The sequence below is a fragment of the Paroedura picta genome, chromosome 10 (assembly GCF_049243985.1).
Source record: "Paroedura picta isolate Pp20150507F chromosome 10, Ppicta_v3.0, whole genome shotgun sequence".
Lineage (NCBI taxonomy): Eukaryota > Metazoa > Chordata > Lepidosauria > Squamata > Gekkonidae > Paroedura > Paroedura picta.
Window position 1 is genome coordinate 8776532 of NC_135378.1, and position 19498 is coordinate 8796029.

At 48.9% G+C, this 19498-nt stretch overlaps 1 protein-coding gene and 1 long non-coding RNA gene across 4 annotated transcripts in view; both read left to right on the forward strand.

Annotated features, from left to right (window-relative positions):
• The window catches only part of LOC143819112 (ras-related protein Rab-28-like), a 92542-nt gene extending 88283 nt beyond the window's left edge, over nt 1-4259 (forward strand). Inside the window, exons 7-8 of one of the 3 annotated variants that reach the window (XM_077300263.1) lie at nt 542-642; nt 3807-4259. In XM_077300263.1, the coding sequence (XP_077156378.1) occupies nt 542-637 (96 nt within the window). In that variant the 3' untranslated portion in view covers nt 638-642; nt 3807-4259. The remainder of the gene's footprint in view (nt 1-541; nt 643-3806) is intronic. The other 2 variants (XM_077300262.1, XM_077300264.1) reach the window with 2 other exon arrangements.
• A 6315-nt stretch (nt 4260-10574) lies between these two features.
• LOC143819482 (uncharacterized) lies at nt 10575-19077 on the forward strand. The gene is made up of 4 exons (XR_013224986.1): nt 10575-10642; nt 11566-11680; nt 12327-12580; nt 18284-19077. It is a non-coding gene; the product is annotated as an uncharacterized LOC143819482 (long non-coding RNA).
• The last annotated feature ends 421 nt before the right edge of the window (nt 19078-19498 follow it).

Consider the following 19498-nt stretch of genomic DNA (forward strand, 5'->3'; position numbering starts at 1 on the left):
ATCTCTAGAAGGATATGATGCTGTCCCATGTTTTTTTTAACGCCACATTCATGTCATTTGTATCCCACTATCTCCCGATGGGACTGAAAACAGTCTTCATTAAAAAAAACAAACACAACAATAACTTTAAAGCAGCAATAAAATACAGATTTCTAAATTCTGCCAGAAACCACCTGCAGTAGCAGTTATACAGGGGCAGCCGCCTTTGACCACCTTATAAAAAGCACTCACAGTGAAGCCCTTTGTCCCTTTGACCATGGGGACACCACTAGAAGGGTTCTAGAGCAGATGGCCACAGCTCTCACTTGCAGGCTGGAACGTTCAGCCTGCCTTCTTCAACCTAATGAGAGTGGCACACGGGAGATGCACCAGGTGGTATGTCTACTCTTTGTGGTGTCTGGAATGTGGTGGCTTGTGTTTGTTGTTCCTGTTCATTTGTGTCGATCACTTCTTTTCTAACTGTTCATCTCTCTTTCTCTTTTTTTCTCCCCCCCCCTCCCACTCACCTCCTTGCTGTCTTCTGTTTGGCACATGGCTGCAGCATGTTGTCAGGGCAGGACTAGTGAAGTATCCTGAAGATGATAACCAACAGGCCAACATGCCCAGCTGTCAGAGTAAAATCTGTTCAGTGCAGTAGGTCAGGTGGTACAGTAAAACGAGTTGGGGTTACTATTTGATAGAGGTGAAATAGTAACTGTGGTATCGTATGTCATTTTGATTTGTACTTTTGCAAAGGATAGAGCATAATGCAATCAAATAATGCCACCCAGATCCAGAAGGGAAACCAGACCAAAGTCTCACCAAATTCACTGAGGCTTCAGTTATCCAAAACTTCCAATTGATTTCATGAGCTAGTTTAGATGAATTTAAGGTGAGGTGGAAGACCTGTGTTTAGAGACATAAATACAGGATGGCTGGGCTGAAACGTGGAGACCTTCACATTTACTCCTCAGGGATTCTCCCCACTCCGTCCCTCTTTGTGGTTGACTGGGAGGTGTTTCTCATTTCCCCCCAAATTTCAGGGATGACTTCTTGGATGGCAATGGGTGAACATCCTGCAAGGGAGATTCTGCTCCACTGTATGTGTGAAGCTTTTTGTATGGCAGACATTATTTATCTCGTGTATTTATGTTGGCTACAGTCCACCTGACTCTGGTACCCGAGGCGGATTACACAGAGTGAGTCACAGGATTAGGGCAGTAGGAGTCTCAGACCAAGTAGAAACCAAAAAGAGAGAAAGAAGTGGAGCAAAGCACAAGTATTAACATGACACATTAAGCGATGCAAAAGTTACATGGTAGGATCCTACTTACAGGAAGCTGTGCATAGTAATACAGACCACAATCCCTAAGGGTTAGTTGATGTGGCCTTTAGGTGGTGTTAGAAGCCAGGATGGGCAAGGGTCCAGGGTACCTTCACCAATCCCAGAATCTGGTCAGCACATCACGGAAACTGAGTCAAAATTCTCCATAAATAGACCAGGCAGAGTATTAGGCCTTTCCTAAATGGGTCAGAATGGCCCATAAATAGACCAGGCAGTGTTTTAAGCCTTTCTTAAATGGGTCAAAACGGCCCATAAATAGACCAGGTCGGAGGGTTGTGTGCTTTGGCCGCCAAAGCGGCCGTTCCAGCCCAAAGCAGCCAGCGCCACAGGGGGGAGGGTGCCAGTGCACCAGTTGGTGCACACATGCAGGCGCACTCTGCATGCATGCGCCAACTGGCACACCGGCGCTGCCCCCCCATGCCGCGGCGCTGGCTGTTTCAGGCTGGAATGGCCACTTTGGCGGCCAAAGCGCACAACCCTACAGGCAGAGTATTAGGCCTTTTTTAAATGGGTCAGAATGGCCCATAAATAGACCAGGCAGTATAATAGGCCTTTCTGCTGGTGTACCTTTGTTGCATCTAACATCTGTATCAGAATTGTTCTTGGTATTTTATCAGCATAATATTACAGCTAATTGTTTGTTCCTGGGACAACAAAGGCTCAGATTTACGTGTCAGCAGGTGCTAAGCCACCTTGAACAACTGGGATGGTTGTGAACAAGTCGATGCTCTAGTAGCAGAGAGGTAACATTTCTTGGCTGCATTCACTGTTGCTTCATAGGTCTTCCAAGGGCCTCTGTGGCCAAGGCAGAGTGGCCAAACTGTGGCTCTCCAGATGTCCATGGACTACAATTGCCTGCCAGGATGCTCATGGTAATTGTAGTTCATGGACAAATAAAGGGCCACAGTTTGGACAGCCCTGGCATAAGGTATCTGTGCAGTTTCTCTGCCAATGTTATTCTAGACCTCTCCCGGCCCTTCTCAGCTCACCCACTTCTGTGGTAAACCAGGGAGGTGGTTTTCACCTTGAGGGCAGGCATGGTCAACAAGTATCAAAAGCTTCAAGGAGCTTCATGTTCCATTATTAGAAGCTCTGACGTCAGCACCTGCTTGTGCTGTTTGGAATACTTTCCAGTGCTGCATCATTTTCTACCATCAGATTCAACAAAACTCTTTCATGAGCAGTATTACCAGTTATTAAAAAGTACATGAAGCCGAAGCAAAATTCGGGAGGACTTTAAGAAAATTTTCTTCCCCCTGCAGAATCACACCTCTCTGCTTTTACTGGTGTGTGAAAGATTCTACCGCAGATTGTTTGCCTGGGTGTGAGGGGGAAATTGGTCAAGTGTTCCCTTATTCTGACGAGTGGTGTCCTTCCACCCCCAGCAGCATTTTTGGGTTTGGGTCTATTGACCTGAAAAAGAATTGGTATTTCTGAAAAATCTCAGAAATCCCAACTGTTTTGGAGTTCAGTAGACCTGAGAAGAAAAAATGCCCGTTTAAGAAGGCCACTTTGACCCTAAGGCTGGTTTGGCTTCCCTTGCAGCGCATCTTAAAGAGAGCTGCAGGAGAAGCTGGGCAGGATCTGTGTGGGGTGGAGAGGTGTCTCTCTGCCACATGCCACAGACCTGGCTGGGAGCTCTCTGCTCCCACTTCCCTAGCTGATCTTGCTATAGCAGAAGATCCCTGAAGCAAAACAAACAAACAAAAAAAACTCAGCTTTCATTTAGCTGTAGTGGTAGCCCGTCAGATGCTCTGTAGTTGGCTTAAATTATACCTGGAAAATGCTGATTTTTTTTCTGGCTGGGTTTATGCCAGATTCCCACCTTTAATTCTGACGTCACCAGGCCAGTGATAGCTCTCCCTGTCTAGCTGTGCATATTTGACTAAGTGGGACAGAGCATCGGTGGGGCTCCTCATTTGAAGACATGTGGGAATGTTTTCCTGAGTCCATAATTTGCTTCAGCTGCACTAGGCAGGCAGAACTGGCATTTAGCACAAGTGAACCTGGGAGAGCTGGGTGCCCCACAGTCCTGGGAGGCAGCGGCATGAATTTCACCTCAGCAGTGCAGTCATGGAGAGAGAGAGAGAGAAAGAGAGAGAAAGAGAGAGAGATGATTAAGGGTGGCATTTTTACCCCTCAGACCCCACTCTTTACCTCAGAAATAAAATTTCAGCACACTACCATAAAGAAACCAACAGAACAGTCCCCCCCCCCCTCATTTGGAATCAAGGAATTTATTTAGAATTAGTATCAGGACATACCATAATCTTTATGCATGATTTCCAGGAAAAGAGGACGGCCTCATGCGCTCCTGACTAGCTCTTTCTTTTGAATGCTCCATATTTCATAGTCAGGTCTCTATCTTCCCAGACGAGCCATTAACATATGAAATGTTTTACTAGCACTTTGGAACGGCGTTTCCTTTGGATTCTCTCACTATAACCTCTTCTCTCTCTCTCTCTCTCTCTTTTTATGACAGAGGGTGGTGAAGGCAGATATTGTAAACTACAGCCAGGAGCCCGTGTTGAGAAAAGTTAACTCTCCTAGAAGCTCGATGTGTACAATTCAGTGAATTTTTTCTCTCTCTTTTTTTGGGTATTTATCTCCTTTAGCGGCTATGCTGCCTTTGCATAGGCGTGTTGTTTTAACTGTGAACATTTCTCTCGTGCAGTTAGAGATTCTGACCATTTGAGAGGCAACAAGCAGCAGGCAGTTTCCTTGGCTACCCAAGGTTTGGATGTTTGGGACCACAAACTTCGCAAAAATTAAGATGGAAATCTAGATATCTATATTCTTGTGAATTATATATTTCCATAAACCAGTGTAACTATGTATACAGATGTCCTTTTACAGATATTGTTAGAATATTTCAGAAAAAGTATAAATTATACATGAAAGGCAATGCTTGAAATAAACCAATGGAGTTAAAATATTGCTTGTTTTCATGCCTGATGTTTTCTGTTTCTTCTTCTTCTTGCTCTTTATGGAGTCCAGTGGCACCTTTAAGACCATCAAAGAACAAGGAGAGTCTTGGAGGGGAAATGGCTGGAGAGGGCAAAGGGCAGAGCCCACTAGCTGGGAAACCACGCACTGAGGGAGGCCCCAGCTATGCCTTTATAAAGCCTACCTGGACACAGCCAAGGAAGGAGGAGGCTAGTGTTCCCCAAAATGCTCTTAAATGTGGGGGAATTGACTGCATGAGAGGGGAGATCTTTTCCTGTTTGTATACAGGATTCCAGTTCCTATGGGGAAACCCTGAAATAAGCAGGCCTCATTGGGTTCCAAACAGGATTTTGTGTTTTATTAAGAAACACACAGAGAAAACACACACACGCTAAGTTCTAAGCTCAACTTAATAGGGAAAAAGAAAATATCACTTGTCTTGGAGAATGGTGAGTCCAAGAAAGCAAAGAAATGGGGTCGATGACATTGGGTGTGGAAAGCGATGGTTGGTGTGGAGAGAGCAATGCGCACACAGCAGAGCCCACGTTCTGACAGATAAAGGGTTTGACATTCCTGGGCCTGCCCACAGACTGGCCTGCGAGACAGTGCTGAGTGATGCAGGTGGCAGGTTATAAGTTACAGACCAGGGGTAGTCAAACTGCGGCCCTCCAGAGGTCCATGGACTACAATTCCCATGAGCCCCTGCCAGCGTTCCTTGGACATCTGGAGGGCCGCAGTTTGACTCCCCCTGTTATAGACTGACAGGTGAGTTGAAATGTGATGTGATCGGAGTGGGCTGACTGGAGTGCGACTCTCAGGTGAAGGACTCCTCCAAGATGGACAATCCCTAGGCTGGCTGGAGGCTAACGGGATTAGCGGCCTCCTTCGTCTACTCAGATGGTTTCACTGACAGGAAGTCAGGAGAGACACAATAAGGATCATTAAAGCAAGGGAGACGCTGCTACACTGAACAGAGGCAGCTTGGGGTGAGGAGACAGGACAGGAAGTGAACAAAAAATTAAAGCCTGGTTAGTTCTGCGGGAGCCATTTCCTTCCATGGACAGTCTGGTGGTTCTGGCTGGGAGGGGGTCTTATTGTGTTCCCATAACTGCCCATTTAACTCAGATCTGTTGGAACCGCCTAAAGGAAATGGAGTAGAAGGACATTTTTCTATCTTATTCTAGCAACTCTAGACAACATGGAAATCTGGGCTGGACTCTCGGTCCAAGAAATGAAGCCAATGCCTTCCCATATCAAGCAGCTGTCCGTCTCTGACCACCCCGCACAGGAGGTGCCTTCTGGAAGACTGCCTTCTCTTACGGGGGCCCCAGCACTGGGTCTTGTCCTTACCACCAGGCAAGATGCTGGGGAGGGGGGGGAACCAGAGGGATGGGATGGCCCTTCCTCTCCATCGCTGAGGCATTTCTCACAGGCGGGCTGGAGCTGGAAAGTGAGCTCCCACCCCCGGCAGCCTGTGACCTCTGGAATCTGACAAATTGGCTGGCGTTGACTGCAAACAAAAATAGGTTTTCCCCTAAACAAAGCTGATATTGGGTTTCAAGCACAAAACACAGAGATGTGTCTTGAATGCCATAATACAACGGCATGTTAAGAGTCGACACAAGGGTCAGTCTCATGTGCCTATATCCAGGGGTAGTCAACCTGTGGTCCTCCAGATGTTCATGGACTACAATTCCATGATTCAAATGCTGGCAGGGGCTCATGGGAATTGTAGTCCATGGACATCTGGAGGGCCACAGGCTGACTATATCTGTGGCTCAAAATAAATCTCAGGGCCCAAGGGCTCCTTCCTCTGATCCTTCAGGACCCCTACCACTCTAGTTGGTGTAAAACCCCCAAGACCCAGCTTGCAACCTTGGGCTTTTCCCCAAATGATCTGCTCAGACTGAGTGAAGATCAGGCAAAGCGAGTCCTCAGGCCAGTAACAGAAGGCACAGAAGACTGAGCAGATGCTCCAGGCTTTCTCCCATTGCTCTCCACGAGGCACATATTAAAACCAGCTGGCTCCTTCTCATCGGTTGACATCAGCCAATATAGGGGAGCGCTAACATGAGCCAGATGTTCGGCCAATCCCACAGCACTTCTGGAGGGCCTAGAGCAGGGGTAGTCAAACTGCGGCCCTCCAGATGTCCATGGACTACAATTCCCAGGAGCCCCCTGCCAGCGAACGCTGGCAGGGGGCTCCTGGGAATTGTAGTCCATGGACGTCTGGAGGGCCACAGTTTGACTACCCCTGGCCTAGAGAAAGGAATACCAGTCCCAGAACGACTGTGCCCCTGTCCATCAGTGGAGGGGGGATCGAAGGAACATTGCCCCCTTTCATTGCCCCCTGCGTCGCACAGCTTGTAACCAGCTTATCCACCCCCTCTTGGAAGGAAGGTCACACCAAGCAGGAGCAGATTGGACCAAAGAGCTGCTCATGGGTGACAGACAAGGCCTCCAGTCTCCACAAACAGCGACATTTTGTGTCTACGTGATTGAAGCCTGCCAGAAGGAAACAAAGCACCTCTAACTTTGCTTTTTTTTTTTTTTACAAGGGCCAATTTTATTTTCTACCTCACTCCACATGTTTTTAAAATCTTAATGTTTTACCATTTGTTATTTTTTTTATATCCTGGTCTGTGACCGTAGAAATAAATAAATGAAATGAATATAAACAAGGGTGTCAAACACCAGGCACCACTGGAATAAGTCAGGTTTGTTTTCATCCCCTCCCCCTCAGCAAATACTTGGACCACGCACAGTACCTTGTACAACCTGCTTTCTAATTAATGTAAGCATCCATGTTTAATTTACAAATCTTCTGCCCAAAGGTGAGAAAGCAAAAGCCCTGAAGTTTCCCAGAACAGATACCTGTTTTTTGAGTTTACTGTAGCACGGAGTTTCTGCCCTGAGTTGGGTCTGTCCCGTTTTATTTATTAATTTTTTATTTATTAGATTTTTATACCGCTGTTCCCAGCCAGCAGTTCGCAAGAAAAGCGTATCATAAAACATACAATCAATTTGTAAAAACCAGATACAATACACTGTACAACAACTCTACAATAGTTCCCCACAATATACAACAATTTACACATTACAAAATACAAGGCAGTAAAATTAGATTCCTCCCCCAAACGTCTCAGAGCCCTTGTAGCCGATATGGGTTACAATCACACAATTGGTGATGGAAAAACAGGATCATTTTCAAAAAGTGTCACTGGGTCAGCTGACCCCCAAACCATTTCAGTTTCAGTAATCTGCCAGAATCCAAACAAGAATGCCACTTCAGCTGGGTTTTGGATGTTGTAACCACCCCCCCCCCTCCCGGGAGACTTACCCTTTGAAGTGGTTCTCAATCTTGGGGTCTCAACCCCAAGTGGGGCCTCCTGGTCTCTTCTGTGGGGTCATCAGGACAGGTTGGTGCTGGTGGCCAGCAGGGGTGGCAGCTGCTGGTGGCGGCCGGTGACGGCAGAGCCGTGGCACTGGTCGCCTCCAGATCACGGTGTGCTTGTGTGTGCACCTGCGTGCCTGCATGCGTGCGCGTGGCACCACAGCCACAGCTGGGGTCTCGGCTTTACAGAGGTTGAGAACCGCTGCTTTAAAGCAGGGGTAGTCAAACTGCGGCCCTCCAGATGTCCATGGACTACAATTCCCAGGAGCCCCCTGCCAGCGAATGCTGGCAGGGGGCTCCTGGGAATTGTAGTCCATGGACATCTGGAGGGCCGCAGTTTGACTACTCCTGCTTTAAACAGTTATCACATTGAGTGCTTCATATTGTTGCCAGCATGGGATCTTGATATTATACAGAGCACAAACTCATTAAGCAGTCTTCATTAATGGCCTGGATGGCCTGGGCTAACCCAATCTCATCGGATCATGGAAGCTAAGCAGGGTCAGCCCTGGCTGGTATCTGGAACACCAGGGTCATGATGTGAGGAGAGACATTGAACAACCACCTCTGAACATCAGTTGCCTTAGAAATCCTGTGGCAGGGATGGCCAAACCGTGGCTCTCCAGCATTCTAGCAGGGGTTCATGGTCATTGTAGTCCATGGACATCTGGAGAGCCTCAGTTTGGCCTTATGTGGTCACACCTATGTGGTCACTCCTAGTCAGCTGTGACGTGACTGCACTTTCCCGCCACTTCGCCTAGGCCCGCCTACCGCTGAAGAGGAGCTTTGTGACTTGGCACTGTAGAAGGGTTTTTTAAGGAAATGGGATGAGTCATGGCTTTTGGGGCTTACTGTTTGGTGACCCTGTAATAAAGCAGCGAAGGAGAGATGAGTCAGGCCAACTGGAGTAGGCCAAATGCATGGGGACCAGAATCCTCAACCCCAGGTTAAAACACACCGTGCATCCATGTGTACTGTCTGGATCAAGGCCCTGACACACAAACGCAAGTTGCGTCATCTTGGTGATATTTGGGGCGTTATTTGATCTCTAGGAAAAAATGAAGTGCGGTTCCTGGATCTGTTCTTGTATTTGTCAAAAATGGATGAGGTGGTGCTTTAAGCCACGTAATGGAAACATTCTCTTCTCAGTCCATTTGCTTTGAAAAATCTCTCCGTAGTCTTGAGAGAAAGAGCAAAGTAACCAGCATGGGCAGAAAAGGATTGTCTCGACCACTGATATGAGATTTGGTTCTCCATGATAACCGTGCAGCAGAGGCCTTGTTTGCAATGGTAAAAAGGTTTGCGTAGCCCTTAATATACTGGAGAAGCTCTCAGTGAAGAGCGAGGTCCTGACAGAAGGGAGGAAGTGAAAGCCTCCTGTGCTGGTTTGGTCATTTCTAGATTCACAAGTGTAAATTATTTCAGACCCATTTGTACGTACAAGGATTCCAATGTGTATATGTTGCAGAACTGCATTCTATACTTGCTAGAATATTAATGTACAAAGTCCCTCTTTAAGGTTTCTCAGTGATAGAAGATATGTTTTGCCTCCTGAAGGTCTCTGGTTCCATCCTTGTTGTCTGCTTAAGTTGCAGGGCTGGGAAAGATCACCGCCCAAGATAGTGGTAGTCAAACTGCGGCCCTTCAGATGTCCATGGACTACAATTCCCATGAGCCCCTGCCAGCAAACTCATGAAAATTGTAGTCCATGGACATCTGAAAGGCTGCAGTTTGACTACCCCTGGCCCAGGAGGTGTGGTGGGTCAGGCTGCACCTGTTAAAGCGGTGGGAGACCCAGATTTGAATGCCTGCTCTGCTATGGAAGACTGCTGGTGATGAGTTCCATTCCTGTGCAGAGGTGCCCACCCTGAAGCAGACCCCCTAAAAGCCTTGATGCATCCTGTTTCAGACCGTTTCTGTGTGTGGTGAGGGTAAAAGGGCACTATCAAGGCTGACCCTCACTTGGCAGAGCTTAACCTTGGTTTGGTCTCAGTAACTCCCCGAGTAAGGCACATCACAAAGCAAATGAAGGCCTTCCCCAAGAAATTCAAGGTAAGATACTAAAAACAAGGCATGTAGTTGGGGGCAGGGACAAAACTGTCCAGCTGTCTTACTTGCTTGAGTCCTGATGCAGCGCAGTTGGTTCTTAAAGCAGCACAGAGCACCATGCACGTCTCTTCTTGGCAGCAAGAAAGGGTAGGGAGGAACGGTAAGAGGGAATAATAGAAAAAGCCTGCCTGGAGCTTCCGGACCTCCTCAGCCAATTCCAGTTCATGGAATGGTCCAGGGTGTGAGTGAGTTCCCCCCCTCGCAACAGATCCGCAGCTGAGTTGTGCGAGCCTAAGGTCTTGAGGAGTAACCACTGGTGTGGGAGGGTGGCTGCCATGTGCAGAGAATCAGAGAACAGTGAACTTAGCTGGAAAGGGTTAGAGAATTCCTTAACAGGCACTGGGTTCAGATCCCCCTACTGTGATGTTGCATCATAAAAGCAGTGCCCATAATCAGACTCTGCCTGCACTCAGCAGCAATGCCTGGGTGGGGGTTTTGAGTATTGGTGCCCCAGAAGACTCCATTTTGGGTCAGATGGGCACCCTCAAGTGCAGGGATGGCCAAACTGGCTCTCCGGATGTGTACAGACTACATTTACCATGAGCCCCTGCTAGAATGCTGGCAGGGGCTCATGGTAAGTGTAATCCATGGACATCTGGAGAGCTACAGTTTGCCCACCTCTGCTCTAGAGGATGCACTTCTGACCCCAAATTCCTAGTCAGTGTGAAGAAAATGAGAAGAAATGAAGCTCTTTGGCAGACTGGCGCTTTAGGAGTTAATCACATTGAGAGGCCATCTCTGCCTCCTTCCCCCAGCAGGGAATTTTTAGGGGCAAAGAAATCAGAGAGAGAGAGAGGGGGGGGGGGTTATTGGTTGAATCTGCATTTTAAGGATGGTGCTTGGTGTTTCTGCTTTGCAGCTGTACAAAGGTAAGATTCCCATCTTCAGAGGGGAGCAAAGCGCCAGTCAAAAGAAAGGGTTACGGCAGAACAGTGGCTCATTAAAGGAAACGGAGCAGAGCAGTGTTTTGCTTCCCCGTCCCGATGACTCTGGCCTGGGGTCTGCCCCGGTGTTAATTTATCTCCAGAGGAGCTGCTTTTCAAGTTAGAAACAATGTGCCCAAGAGAGCTTCTTGGCAATAAGTTGGAAAGTAACTCAAAAATAGCAAACTTTCAGAGCTTCATATAAAAATAAAAGAAGAGGAATGGTATAAATTATTTAAGCAAATCCCCTTTAATTCAATATCTAGGAATGTTCAAGAACATGGTTTAAAAGTTATTCAGAAATGGTACTATACACCAATTAGATAATATTATCTACGTAGTTCTCGAAACTGTGGCCAGTTGGGGACCTCTATTCATGTGTGGTGGGATTGTCCAGTAGTTAAAGAATTCTGGGGGGAAATCTTTAAAGAAATAGAAGAAATCATAAAAGACAAGATAGAACCATCAGCTTCATTAGCTCTTCTTAACTTATTTTTGAATAATAACATGTTGTAAACAAAAAACTTTGGTTAATGTTATGATTGTAGCTGCCAGAATAGTCACTGCTAACAATTGGAAAATGCTGAAAATTTGGTGATAGACAAGTGTAATAAACTAAAGCAACTTATGATACTAGAAAAAATAACTTACAATATAAGAATAATTCAAGGAGTCCGTCAAACGAATGAATTTGATTTAGTTTGGAAAAATGTAATAGAATACAAAAAAAATCTTTAAATAGCAATGTTTGGGAGTTAATTATGTAAATATGTCACTTTGTGTATTTAGTTAATTTAGTGGTGGTTGTTTGTTTTTTGGGGTTTTTTTTCTACACAGTATTTGTGATGACTATTTTTTTTCTTTTATAGGTCTAAAATAAAAAACTGGGACAAAAAATAACAAACTTTCCACCAATGCCCAGAGTCCTTGGGATTGTGAACCTTAATCCACACTGTTACTGTTGAGCATAATAGGATAAGGAAGGTCAGCAAGGTTTAAAATGGGATGTGTGGGTTGGGGACTGTGTGTTTTTAATGCCAGAGAAGAAGAAGGCAAGGACTCTGCGAGGCACCTCATTTCCCTTTCTTGAAAGCCTCCATAGGTTCTCCCCTTTTCCTGCCTCCTTCTGTCCTTCCCGCCCAACAGCCAACCTATTTTTATCTGGCTCTCAATCTTTAGCTCCCACCCCCCACAGGAAACCTGTGGCTTGATGCTGGCCTCTCTTTTCTCTGCCTCCCATCTTCAGCTACATTGATTCTTTATTTACTTCATTTATACCCCCACCTTTCCCACTGTGGGAACCAAAGCAGCATTATCCTCACAACAACCCTGTGAGGTAGGTGAGGCTGAAAATATGGGGCTGGTCCAGAAACCCCCAGTGAACTTCCACAATAAGATGGGAATTTGAACCTGGGTCTCCCAGACCATACTCTGAAGCTGTAACTGTTCTACTAGTGTGCTGCCCTAGCCGGGCACACGCAGGGTTAGTGCAAGGGCAAGCACAGTTACCGAGTCCAGCAAGTTCAAAGCGCATACCAGAGAGTAGTCAAAAGTCCAGCCCGGGTCTTATCAGGAATGGTTAGCTGACGAAGTCCAAAGGAGAACTGAGTTGTCATTTATCTTTACCAAGGTCAAGCCGGGAATCAGTCAGAGCTTCACCGAAGCATCGGGGAGCAGGAAACCAGTCAAGGCAACAGGGTGATGTGCGCTGGAGAGGCTAGACTTGGTTCCGAGGGCGGCATGCAGCTCACGCCAGAAGCGGGAGGAGAACTGTACACTGCGATCCATTACAATGCGATCTGGGAGGCCATGGAGCTTGAAGATGTGGGCCATGAACAGGCGAGCTGTCTCCCGAGCCTTTGGCAACCCTCGGCAAGGGATGAGGTGCGTCATTTTGGAAAAGCGGTCCACCACTACCAGAATGGTGGTGAACCCTTTTGAGGCAGGCAGGTCGGTTACGAAGTCCATTGTGAGTTCTCGCTAGGGTCCAGAGGGCAGAGGCAGTGGTTGTAATAGTCCTGCGGGCTTACCATACAAATCGGACAGGAGGCCACGTATCTTTCCACATCTGCCTTTACTCGGGGCCACCAGAAATATCGGGTTACCAGTTGCAGGGTCTTGTACTGGCCAAAGTGTTCGGCTGCTGGGTCATTGTGGGTTGCCTTTAAAAATTGGGTGTAAAAGTCAGCAGCTGGGAGTACTACACGATCCCAATGGTGTAAGGGACCCTGCTGGATGTGGTACTCTGATCGTTCCTCAGGGTGTTCCTGGAGCCACTGCATCCGCTCCTGAATCCATGGATCTTCAGCCTGTCGATCCTGGATCTGTTGCTGCAGCTCAAGCCGGTCTGGCAGGGAGGCAAAAACCAAAACAGGTAATAGTTGGGGAGCCGGTGTGGCTTCAGTGTCCGAATGATACTGGGGTTGTCTGGAGAGAGCATCCGCTCTCTTATTCTGGCTTCCGGGGATATACTCAATCCGGAAATCAAAGCGGGCAAAGAAGAGAGCCCATCGGATCTGGCATTGATTCAGGCAGCGGGCAGACTGGAGGTACTCTAAATTTCGGTGGTCAGTGCATACCTGAACTTAGTTCCTTCTAGGTGGTGGCGCCAGGTCTCAAAAGCTGCCTTAATGGCCAGCAGCTCCCATTCCCAGATGGTATAGTTCCTTTCTGCGGGGGTAAATTGTCTGGAGTAGTACGCGCAAGGTCTCGGTGTACCATCTCCAGGACCGGGTTGCAGGAGTACGGCCCCCAGGGCGGAGCTCGAAGCATCTGCCTCTACCAGGAAAGGCTTCTCTGGGTTGGGGTACCCTAGATAAGGTTCAGAGACAAAGCACTCTGTGAGTGTCTAAAAAGCCTGTGCCGCATCTGATCCCCACTGGAAAGGGCGTTTGGTGCTCAGAAGCTGCGTCAGAGGGTGAGCCAAGTCCGCGTAATTAGGGAGGAAAGTTCTATAATAGTTGGCGAACCCCAGAAACCGTTGCAGCTGCTTTCGGTTCTGGGGCTCCTCCCATTGGAGTATAGCTTGAACTTTGGCTGGATCCATCTGTACCCCCTGAGGGGTAAGACAGTGCCTGAGAAAGTCCATGGTAGTCTGGGAAAAGGAGCACTTGGACAGTTTAGCAAACAGCCCATGATCCCGAGGTCGTTGGAGGACTTGTCTAACATGGTCTGCGTGCTTCTGGCGAGAGCAGGAGTACACCAGGATATCATCGAGGTAAATGATGATGAACCAATCCAACGGGTCGCAGAACACGTCATTGATGAAGCGCTGGAACACCGCGGGTGCATTACAGAGGCCAAAAAGCATTATGGTGTTCTCAAACTGGCTGTAACGGGTACCAAACACTGTTTTCCACTCATCCCCCTGACGGATGCGAATCAGGTCATAGGCCCCCCGCAGGTCCAGCTTGGTAAACTGTTGGGCTCCCCTACCTGCTCCAACAGCTCAGAGATGAGAGGTAATGGGTAGCAATCCTTGATCATGATCTGGTTCAGGGCCCGATAGTCATGGCACATCCTCAACTCCCCACACTTCTTTTTGACAAACAGAACTGGAACTGAGGTGGGGGCAGTGGACGGACTGATGAATCCTCACTTGAGGTTTTTTTCCAGGAACTCCTGAAGCACCTGCCGTTTGGGTTCAGAGAATGCATACAACCTCTTGACCGGTAAAGTAGCCCCTGGTTTGAGGTCGATCCCACAGTCATAGTCTCTATGCGGGGGAAGATGATCTGCTCCTTTCTCCTCAAACACATCCGCATAATCACGGTACTCATGCAGAAGTCCGTTGAGGTCGGGTGGAGTAGAGGTGTGGGTGGCATGTATGCAGTCCCGGGCAAAGCACAGGTCCAACTTCACCCAATCGATGCGCGGGTTGTGCTTGGCAAGCCAGTCCATTCCCAGCACCAATGGGAATCGAGGCATATGTGCAACATCAAATACCATGGTCTCAGTATATTGTTGCACCTGGAGAAACAGGGGCTGGGTTTCCCATTTCACCCATCCGGCCTAGATCAGTCGCCCATCTATAGCTTCCACCCGTGCTTCTTTGTGATGGGGACCGAGTTCTGGCATCGATGTAAGACCAGGTGGTCCCGGAGTCAATCAGGGCATGGACCAGGAGCCACTGTCTCTGAGGTAGTTGCAGGCATACGGGCAGGAGCAAATGCATTAATCCCGGAGTGGCCCCAACGGTTCCTCCCAGGCGACCGGGGCCGGGGTCGTCTGGGAGCGGGCGTTTCCCACTGGCTTGGCTTTTCCAGGACACTGGCCTGCGTAGTGACCTGCACCCCCACAGTACAGGCAGAGGTTCTGTGTGCGGTGCCACTGTTTTTCTCGGGGGTCCAATCTAGGCCGCACACTGCCGAGTTGCATCGGTTCTCCCGAATCCAGGGGAACTGCTGCCTTGGGAGCGGTAACCTGGGGTAGAAACGGCTCTCCTCGGTTTGGTGGCTGGGTTCCGGACCGGATGAGGCGCCGCTCCAGGCGGTTGTCTATCCGATAGCACAACTGTATCAGGTCGCTCATTCTACGGGGCCAGTCCACGTGAACCAGCTCATCCAAGACCTTTTCTGAGAGCCCGGCCATGAACTGGTCCACTAAGGCCAGCTCATTCCAGTCCAGGTCTTGTGCCATGATCTGGAACTCTGCTGCATGTCAGGATCAGTCAGGATCAGGATCAGTCCACTGTAGGGGCGCAGCAGCTTTACCACCGCGCGGCAGCTTTACCACCCTCCTTGGTTTTTAATAGGACATTAAGGAGCACTGGGAACAGATACAGCCGGTGGTAGCCACCAGGTCTGCGTTCCCATGTGTGCTGGGTCTGGACTGGTTGCGCAAATACAACCCCACCGTGAATTGGAAGGAGGGCTCGGTCCAATTTTTAGACCCTGAGTGTGAGTCGCACCGACGGACCGAGCCTCCAGAGACAGAGGACTGCGCCCCACCCATCACGGCGGCGTTAGCAGAGGCGGGAGGGAATGGCTTGCCACCTGAGTACCGGGAATTTCAGGACGTTTTCGTGGAGACTGAATGTGATCCCCCCACCACTGCAAAACAGATTGTGCGATTGAACTCAAGCCCGGGGAGCCGCTCCCTAGTGCCAAATTGTACTCCATGTGCCCCATGGAGATGCAGGAGTTGTGAGCCTTTTTAGACAAGAATTTGGCTTATGGATTCATCCGGCCGGCTACCTTCCCTTTGGCGGCACCCATTCTTTTTGTGAAAAAGAAGGACGGCACGTTACGTCTCTGCACAGACTATTGGGGGCTGAATGCAGTCTCCACCTGTAATGCCTATTGGTTGCCGTAGATAAAAGACCTGCTGGGGCACTTGGGGAATGCAAGGGTGTTTACCAAGCTGGACTTACGAGAAGCCTATTATAGGGTGCGCATAAAGAAAGGAAACGATGGGACAGTTTCAATATACTGTTATGCCGTTTGGCCTCGCCGGGGCTCCCGGCGTGTTCATGAATATGATTAATGAAGTTATGCACGATTTTTTGTACCAGGGGGTCCTGGTGTACATTGATGATATTTTGGTGTATTCAGACAAATGGTCTGAACACGTGTCCTTGGTACGGGAGGTCCTTCGGAGACTCTGGAAGCACCAATTGTTTGCCAAACTGTCTAAATGTGAATTCCACCGGGACGCTGTGGAGTTCCTGGGGTTCAGGGTGTCAGGCAGGGGAATCGAAATGGACCCTGGCAAGGTCAGAGACTTGTTGGCGTGGGAACCCCTCAAGATGCGCAAACAGCTCCAAAGTTTCCTAGGCTTCGCCAATTTTTACAGAACCTTCATCCCCAATTTTGCTAAGGTCGCCCTGCCCCTCACTAACCTATTAAAACCAAGGAGGGTGGTAAAGCTGCCATGCGGGCGGGTGCACCTCTACGGTGGACACCGGCATGCCAAACAGCATTTGACCGCCTGAAGGCCGGTGCTCGCGCACGCGGACCCATTGAAGCAATTCATGGTGCAAGTAGACTCTTTGGACATAGCAATGGGGGCGGTGATTCTCCAAGAAGGGGGGGATGGCAAGCTGCACCCAATCGCCTATTTGTCTAAAAAATTCTCTGGCCCGGAACTGGGCAATTTGGGAAAAAGAGGTAGCTGCAGTCAAGCTGGTGCTGGCCACCTGGAGACATTGGCTAAAAGGGGCAGCTCTTCCTTTTGTTGTCTGGACGGACCATAAGAATTTGCAAGCTCTCAAGCAGCCCCGATCGCTTTCCGCCAAACAAATGCGGTGGGCGGAGTTTTTCTCCTGGTTCTACTTTACTCTCAAGCATCAGCCGGGGAAAATGAATTGTCTGGCCGATGCGCTGTCGCGCCTCCCCCAATATGACAGTAAGAGGGATCCATTGGTGGACACGGTGTTCACACCCTCCCAACTCAGGCTAATGGTCATGAATCGCAGCAAAGCAAAAGGGGCGGTTCATTCCCAGGGGGTTGGATCCAGAAGGACATTTTCACTGACACTGAGTTTCTGATGCTACACCCCTCTCTTGAGGAGAAGGGGGGCATGTTTCTAAAAGACAACCGTTTGTACGTTCCCTTGAGCGCCAGAAAGGAGGTTTTGAAATTGTGCCACGACTCGAAACCCGCTGGTCATTTTGGTTTTGTGAAAACACTCCACCTAGCTCAGAGGCATTATTGGTGGCCTTCCCTGAGGAGGGATGTGGAAACTTACATTCAGGGGTGCCCTGGCTGTTTGACTTCTAAGCCAATGGGAGGAAAGAAGAAGGGCTTGTTGCAACCACTGCCCACCCCATCTTGGCCCTGGTTGGATGTCACCATGGACTTTATCACAGACTTGCCCCTCAGCCACAGAAAAAGTGTGATCTGGGTGGTAGTGGACGCTTTTTCCAAGCAAGCGCACATTATTCCATGCGTGGGGATGCCCTTGGCTGTGAAGCTGGCCTCCCTGTTTATCAACCACGTATATCGACTACATGGAATCCCTAGTAGATTGCTCATGGATCGGAGCCCACAGTTCGTTGCCAAGTTCTGGCAGGAGGTTTTGAGACTCCTGGGGGTGGAACAAGCCCTCACTTCTGGTTACCATCCCGAAACGAATGGTCAAACTGAAAGGGTGAACCAGATACTTGAACAGTACCTCCATTGCTTTGTCAACCATCAACAAACTGACTGGGTGTCTCTACTACTGCTGGCTGAATTTGCCTATAACAACGGGGTGCATGCCTCGATGGGTGTGTCCCCTTTCAAGGCGGTCTATGGGGCAGACCTCTTAGCTGTGCCCACCTGGGAAATCTCTTCCCCCGAAGCCCTGGATTTGCAGAAGTGGGCTGGTGAAATCTCCAAAGCCTGGCCAGGGATTGTGAAGTGCTTGGAGAAAGCCAAGTTGGCCTATAAGGCTCAGGCTGATAAGAAACGGGTGGCGAACCCATCCTGGGCGGTGGGGGACCTAGCTTCTTTATCCACGAAAAACCTGAGGTGCCAGCAACCCTCCCACAAATTGGGGGCTAAGTTTGTAGGTCCGTTCCGGGTGACCAGACTGATAAATGCTGTTACAGTGGAACTTGCCTTGCCTAAAACTTATAGAAATGTACACCCTGTTTTTCATTCCAGCTTGCTGAAACGTGCCCCGCTTCCGGAAAATTGGCATCCTCCTTTGTCCACACCTGTGCCTGTTTTCATCGACAAGGACACCCACTGTGAGGTCGACAAGATTTTGGACTCTCGCTGGCATAAAGCAAACTGCAATATCTGATTGAATGGAAAGACTTCCCCATGGGGGATAGGGAGTGGGTGGGGGCTTCTGATATCAAGGCTCCCAGACTACTTAGGGCATTCCACTGGGAATTCCCCATGTGCCCTAGGCCTCGGGATAACGGATGAGGGGAAGTTGTTTTTGGGTTGGAGGAATGTCAAGATCAGTGCCTGTTCTCTGCCATGATTTGTCCATGAACAGGGGTTACCCCATTTTGTCTGTATTCCATTATTCTTTTCCAGGCTTTTTATGTAAACAAAGCCTGCTCTCTATTTAACCGAAGCTTACTTTCTGTTTCCATGTTATCATGATTTATAGTGCCCGCTCTGAACTGTTTGTCCTTTGATCCCTGCTTGCCAGCTCTGCTTTTTGTAACAACATTGTATCTTGTCAATAGGCGCCGGCCAGTCCAAGGACGTGTGAATTGTAGCACCTCTGTCAGGATGCCTGGGCTGACACCTGCGGATGAGGGCACCCTCCCCTTGGGAACATTCAAGTTTTGGGCGGGAGAATTGTATTGAAAAGGGCTTGCAGTTCTATCGTGGGGTAGATTTGACTTCTTGAGTTACAGTGACTAGAGTACTTCCATTAAAGCTTTCTTATTATACAGGTTTTTGTTGTGAGTTCTTTTAGCGCTTGACGCTGCATAGTCCCTCATGGACCGGGTCCCTTGGCGTAGCTGCCTCAAACACCGGCTGGCCCAAATCACCTTTTGAGCGTCCCCAAAGGCTTCATCCATTTTAGCTACAAAAGCCTGGAAGTTAGCCAGCTCAGGGGCGTCTGCAATTAACAGTGGTGTAGCCCACCGGGCAGCTGGCCCTTTAAGCAGGCTGATGGTAAAGCTGACCTTGGCCTGCTCCGTAGGAAACTCCCGGGGCCGGGGAGAATAAACCTCTTTACCTGGGCCAGGAATGTGGTAAAGGTCTCCCAGCTTCCCTCATATTTTTCTGGAGCCTTGAGATGGCAGGAGGGCAGAGCAGCTTGGGCAGCTGCTCCAGCTGCTTGCTGCAGTCCCAACACGGCAGTGGTAAGCTGCTGCACTCTGGTTTCCACGGCTTGGTTCTGCCCATTCA